Genomic DNA, 7,056 nt, shown 5'->3' on the forward strand with positions numbered 1-7,056 from the left:
AACCGATTCGAAGGGAACAAGAACCACTTGCAAGGAAACTCGCTTTCACGCAAAAAAACGCATCACAATCAGTCCATCGTTTGAGAGATACGATTCTATAAACAGACAGACATTCGTGTAAAACTTGTACCAGCCCTCTTTTTGCGTCAGGGGTTTTAAATAAATTACGATCTGCTAGTTAACGCTAAACTAAAAATAAATTGCAATATAGCTTCAAAGTACTAAAACCAACGTCTGGTTATACAGTCACCAGCACCAAAATCTGACACAACAAGCGTGCATATATCTGATACGACTCTATTTCTAGGGCCGGAAGGACGTGTCAGATATTTTTGCACGCTCCGCTGTGGCAGATGTTAATGCTGGTGACTGTACATATGCGTTTACATAGAAAATACATGCTGTATTTGGAGACACGACAATTTCTCCTATTACCATTATTTTAATGTTCCTATAGGCGAACTGGTACAGCCCTAGAGAGCATACGGAAACTCCGATACTCAAGACAACCTGCGCGCATCGGTTATTGAGTTGTTCGCAACACTGTTTATTAAAGACCCTTTATTTTAACTACCGTACAAAGGAAGTATACTTAGTGAAATTAATTTAACTCACATATTCGAGTCGTCAACGAGGGCTTATTAAAAAATTTGTAATCTTACAACTCTTAAGGAAATGACTAATGACTAAGAAAGAAAGCCCGGGCAATTGGCTATTGGTAATGTAACTGAAAAATTAAAAAACTTCTAAACATAAAACGCGGATGTGTGCCAGATTTAAGGCAATTTTTTTGTTTTCTCTTTTGATTGAATCAGCAGAATTCGTGCTTATTAAAACAAATGAGACTTGGACGTAGTATTCTTTTAGTTCCCGCATATGAGGGGTTAAAAATGTAAAGTAAATATGCCAACTGATTTTTGAGGTTAAAAAATACTTGAGTAGGTAAGTACTGTATATTTTCATAGGCCTCAAAAATATTCCAAAGAAATATTAATTAATTGCTGGCTATTAAATTAGATTGGGAACCGTAGACGACTACGGCTCGCACACGTCAGATTTTTCTCTACAAGTTTCTGAAATAATTACACCAAATTTGTAAAGTAAACTATATTTCCATAAACTCACACATGTGAGACTTTCAACTTACATCTAAAACATAGTAACTGCACTTTGAGCTTACAAAAAACAAGATGGTCAGAGAATTAAAATATAATTAAACTGGTGTTTAGCAGGATTGCAGTCAAACAGCTTTATTATAATACCAAGTCATCTGGATCAACAAAATTAAAAAGTTAGGAGAAATGAGGTCATTAAATTGGCTCCTAATAAATCTCTTAAATCACTTTGTTAAGGATACATCTAGAACAATATTATTTAGAAAACCGTCATCATATATTTGATGTAAGACTCATCCAGGTGGTAGGACCTTGTGCAAGGTCCGCCCGGATTGCTACCACCATCTTGCTCGCTAATCCTGCCGTGAAGCAGCAGTGCTTGCACTTTCGTGTTTCGTTGTGGAGAGCAAGACAGCCGGTGAAATTACTGGCACTTGAGGTATCCCATCTTAGGTCTCTAGGTTGGCAACGCATCTGCAATCCCCCTGGTGTTGCAGGTGTCTATGGGCGGTGGTGATCTCTTACCATCAGGAGACCCACTTGCTCGTTTGCCATCCACTCGAATAAAAAAAAATCCAATAGTCATTGGTTTCGAACCTCAGGGTAATTTACCCCCAAAGGGGTAAAACGGTGTTTTCCAAGGGACAAAGTTGCCATCAAAGATCGTGGGAATAAAAGCGGCAAATGAATCACACTGCATTTGAGTTTAGAGCTAAATGACAAGTGGGCCAAAATCCTTTTGGCCTATAAAAACATCCCTTGAACATTTTAACACACAATAATGTAAATTGGTGCAACCCAAAGTAAGATTTTCAAGGAAAAACCAAGTTTTTTATATTATTTACATACATACAGCGGTCTTTACATACAGATATACGTTCTTTGTAATAATAAAATGCTGAATCAATACTGCAATGAAAAACCAGAAATAAAGTTGCTCACTTGCGAATCCATTCGTTTACATTCTTTCACATCACTAAATGAAGTTACTCCTCCATCTGACTCTCTCGTTTCTTTTTCTTTTTCTTCTTCTCACTCTTGGGCGTTTCCACTGCGGCGGCCTCTTCTACCTCCTGCGATTCTTCAGCCTGGGAGGCGTCTAGGGACTTCTTCTTCTTCTTCTTTTTCTTCTCAGAGGTGGGTTCCGGTTCTTCTACAGTTTCCTCTTTTACTTCTACCTTGACCTTTTTCTTTTTGGGTGTTACCTGTTAAAAAAAACACTGGATATAAAAACTACATAGGTCAATGCATCACATACATAATTATTATCCACATTAATCCACACCAGTATAATAAATGCAAGTGTGGTCTTTTTGTCTGTTGCCTTCTCACGTTTAAACCGCTGATCCAATTTAGATGAAATTCAGTATACTGCTAGTTTAGGACATACAATATTTTTATCCTGGATAATTGCATTGTTCCCACGGGATAGCGATAAACGTTATTCTACATTAACAGTCACGGGCAACAACTAGTACAGTTTATTCTAATTAGTCACAAAAAGTTATATTTTTCATTTGTCTATTATTTTGGAGTTCTTTTGCTAAGGCCAAATCTACAAATTAAGACTTGTGTGGGTTCCTCATGAAAAAACCGGGCAAGTGCGAGTCGGACTCGCGCACCGAGAGCTCCGTACACATTTATAGGTATGTAAGTAAACGGGAATCGTGTCTTGAAGATATTTCTCGCTTTTTCAGAGTGATTTAATACATCCAGTGTATGCAGAGCCCTACTCTTAAGCAAAATGTACGCAGTGTGGGGTCAGATTATATTGGTCATTGATATTTACAGACAGACATAAAAAATCAAGATTTTCAGACTTTCCTAGTTGGTTGTGTTATAATAGCTACCTTCATACCAAATTTCAAGATTCTGAGTTCACGGGAAGTACCCTGTAGGTTTTGATTCCCTTGCGAGTTTCGAAAATTTGCGGAAATTTGCAGCATAAACGGCTGCATCTTTTGATTGCGTTGGCTTAGAACTTTGTTTTTTCTTTCACAGCTCCAAGGGACAGTAGACCTCAGTATTTGATATAAATTTCAGCTTGATACCTCCACGCGTTCCCGAAAAAAAGGGTCTTGACAAACAGACAGACAGACGGACCAAAAGTGATCCTATAAAGGTTCCGTTTTTCCTAAAACCGGAACCCTAAAAACATAAAAAAATTGTCACACAGACCTAACAACCTGTACAGTCAACCAATTTGATTCCTAGGCCAATTTGATAAGCATTGTTAGAGTGAATTGAAATTATTTACTACTAGCTTATGCCCGCGGCTTCGCGCGCGCTGTGTTCAAGGGAACTGCATTTTTTCGGGATAAAGGTAGCCTATGTTACTCTCCAGCCTATAAACTATCTTTATGCCAAACATACAGACACGCACACTTTCGCATTTATAACATACTAGCTTTTGCCCGCGGCTTCGCCCGCTTTGAATTCGGTTATCGCGCGCTGTTCCCTTGGGAACTGTGCATTTTTCCGGAATAAAAAGTAGCCTATGTCACTCTCGGGCCCATAAACTATCTCTATGCCAAAATTCACAGATTTGTCTATGATCTTGGAGTTATTTTGCGAAGAAGAAATCTACACACTAACTAAGACCCTGGGTTGGGTTCCTCAGCGCTGGTCTCTTTTTGTGGTTTCCATGCATCTTGTACAGTAATCAATTTGATCCCTAGGCCAATTTGATAAACATTGTTGGAGTGAATTGAAATTATTTACAATAATAAGGTTCCATGGTGGCCCTGGAATCAAATTGGTTGACTGTTGATGTCTATGATCCAGACAGACCATGCCCTTGCAAATTAATATTCCTGGTAGATGCAGATCCTTACCTCGCTGGCTCCGTCTTCCAGTTTGATCTTCTTGCTTGGCGCGGCCTCATCTGGTGAGTGTTCTCTCTTCATTGGCTTCTTGTCCAGGGTACTGTCTGCTGCCACTGGGTATTGGAATACCTCGCTGTAGGCAAAAATGGTTTGATTAAATCGGGACCATTCATTAGTTATGAAAGGGAGATAGTATAGACCCAGGCCCTATACCACGAAGTGAAAAACTCGAACTTCGTATGTTGCAGTCCCGCTGACGCTTATGTCATTTAGTGAAAGGGATGGTGCGATACAAACTTCCATTTGAGAGTTTCGTAGTAGGCCGTCTGTCTGTCTCCCCTATGTATACAAGATTTCTCACCTTCCTAGATATATTACCAAGTTTTCCTAAAACATCTAATTGTTGCAATGTAAGAACCACCATAAAAAGATGAAAAACCTCCACATTGTTATATTTATATTTCAAAGTTCAGTATCTTAAAAATGGAAACTTAGCTTCTTGATTATACTAACTTATGATCAAAAAAATTGTAACTGTTCCATAGGCACAATTTGAAAATGGTTATTTTAAAAGAATTAGTTACACTAAATTTCTAATTCATTTTTTTTTATTTGTGCATCACATAAGTCTATGTTCAACTGGACAACACAACTGTACAGCAAAGGACCTTTACAAAGGAAAAATCACTATAAATTTCATTTTTAATTAATTGTCACTATGACGTTTAGTGTGAAATATTTTCATGGTCAAACTCCTTGACCGTACCTACTAAATAAACAAACAAAAAGATAAATGTAGAGATGTATATCAAATCAACCAGATAATAGACATTTTAGTAAGATGAAAGCACTGTGCATGAATGTGATATTTAAATTGAGAAAATCAAACTCAGATTGTTTGTAATTAAAATGAAAGATGATTGTTAAAATTTAAAATTTGTGACAAGCATTTTGGGTACTTACGATTTACTGTGATATTTCTCGAACTTGGCCTTCGCTTTGCCAGTTCCACTGATCCTTCTCAAGTTGCCTTCCTCAAGCAGTCTCAACTTGTTCTCCAGTTTGACCTTATGTTCAGCCCCGAGCTCAAATGTTACATCTTCTCCGAAAGCATCCACCCTAGTAGCTAGAGCTGCCTTCGCCGCAAGCATACGAGACATCTTACCCTTATTCTTTGTACTACACTGACCAACTAACTGAGCATGATAAATTAAACCATATTTTGGTGTGTCTTTCTTTGTCTTCAATGCTCTAAAGAGGGCCTTCTCTGCACCAAAGATCTGTATGGTTGATGCTGGGTGTTTGGCTAGATTCATTAAGGAGCCAGCATGGGCTATCAGTCTAGCACCAATGTGTTCACCAATTAACACCGTTAGGTTTGGTGCCATGGCCATCATACGGGCTTTTAGATAATCTGTCAGATGCGTCCTATAGTCTGTGATAGATATGATTTCGTCACACAGATTCTGAATGTTTTGGATATCGTCATCAGATATCTCAGTACCCATGGAGATTTCGGCAGCTTCCTTCACCTTCTCTTCCAAATCCTCTGGTAGAATGTCTGACAGGTCTGTTTTCGAGGCATTGTCACGGGTACCAACAAGCTTAACAATTTTAACGAATAAAGTGTTGTCTGTGATAATTTTTCCAAGTTCCGGGAAGTGCCAGCCGTACCATTCACGACACCTCATAACGTAATTGTTCAGTTCCTTGTCTAAATCATCTAAGAGGCACTGTGCTTGTACAATCATGGTGTCAATTTTGTCTGGCGAGAACTTGAGCTTGTATCTGGACAGAGAATGGGCAAGACCCAAAGCCATGGCAGTCATTTCCTTCTTCGGTAGTCCAGCTAGAAGGCTGTCCATTTGCGAGCGAATGCATCTCAATAACTCTTGGACATTTGAGTTTGCTACGCACTGTAGGTCAAATTTTTCTTTTATGGCACTGCCAAGCTTGGCGTCTCCAACCAGTAATTGATCTTGGACTTCCTTGCACACATATTTCTTAAGAGCTTTCTTCAATGGCTTTGATATTTTGCCTTCTATAGCTGCTGTAGTGGCAGCTAATGCTTCCGTAGTATCCTCGAACTTGATAAAGTTCTTTAGTTTTACACTGAAAATGTAGATGAAATTAATAATAATCCTTCCATTACGAGTTTGTTTCAACATAAATTTAAATAAAATGAAAATTATCTTACACTGCTGAAGCGCCTTCTGGGGAGTTGAATTCTTGATGCAAATCTTTGATTTCTGACAACTTGGACTCATCCAATAACTAAAAATAAAACGGAATGTTTAAAATATTACTTAAAACACAAATCGCGAGCGCAAAATACGATATAATTTGTAGATAACCTTGCGCTATTATACAATGAACAACGATAAACAATGATCTATTTACGGCCAACTTTTTACTAAAATTACAAAAAATAATGATCTGTCTGATACTCTGATCTCAAACTTAATAATCAACACAAATACTTGTGACAAAACAAACAATTTATTTTAAAAAATCGAGCATTATGAGGTTAGGTTAGAACCAACACGTGTTGATATCTTACCTTGAAAATTGCGTAGCCCGCCGGCGTTTCGAACAGAACCAACATGTTTAAAACACCAAGTAATTTCCACTAAAATAGTTTTTCACTTATTTATGAGCACATTTGCTATTTATGCACGCAAGCGGCAAGAGCATCACCGCCGCAAACGCGAGGTTTTGATTTTTGTTTGACTTGACAGACGGAACGGACGAGACGAGACGACAGGGCAGGCAACTACGAAACTCGAAACTCGAAGTTCGTGTCGTGCGGTCCTTCTGACACTTATACTATTTAATACGAGAGCGAAAGGGACGGTACGATACAAACGAACTCAGAGTTTCGTAGTAGCCCTGCAGGACAAGACAGAAGCGGTGCTGTGTTGCCACGCGTAATAAACTGAGAACCATTACAATAATGGTAGCTTTAGTAGTTTTTCAAAAAAGAAGAATAATAAATATTTCAGCACTTACATAATAAATAAACTTTTTTTTTTTTTATAAATAATATACACCCAAAAAATACACCCAGCATCTATCCTTACCTATGGCAGTGCTACAGCTCACCTTCAAACCTGATC

At 38.3% G+C, this 7,056-nt stretch overlaps 1 protein-coding gene across 1 annotated transcript; it reads right to left on the reverse strand.

Moving 5' to 3' along the window:
• Positions 1 to 1,932: 1,932 nt before the first annotated feature.
• Positions 1,933 to 6,690, reverse strand: LOC141426310 (nucleolar protein 58-like). Its single transcript, XM_074085156.1, has 5 exons — positions 6,501 to 6,690; positions 6,138 to 6,214; positions 4,904 to 6,052; positions 3,950 to 4,073; positions 1,933 to 2,320 (listed from the first exon to the last, which is right to left on the reverse strand). Exons 1-5 carry the CDS (start codon positions 6,543 to 6,545, stop codon positions 2,102 to 2,104), a joined length of 1,614 nt encoding a protein of 537 aa, XP_073941257.1. The 5' UTR covers positions 6,546 to 6,690; the 3' UTR covers positions 1,933 to 2,101.
• Positions 6,691 to 7,056: the final 366 nt, after the last annotated feature.

Source organism: Choristoneura fumiferana, chromosome 3 (genome assembly GCF_025370935.1).
Source record: "Choristoneura fumiferana chromosome 3, NRCan_CFum_1, whole genome shotgun sequence".
Taxonomy (NCBI): domain Eukaryota; kingdom Metazoa; phylum Arthropoda; class Insecta; order Lepidoptera; family Tortricidae; genus Choristoneura; species Choristoneura fumiferana.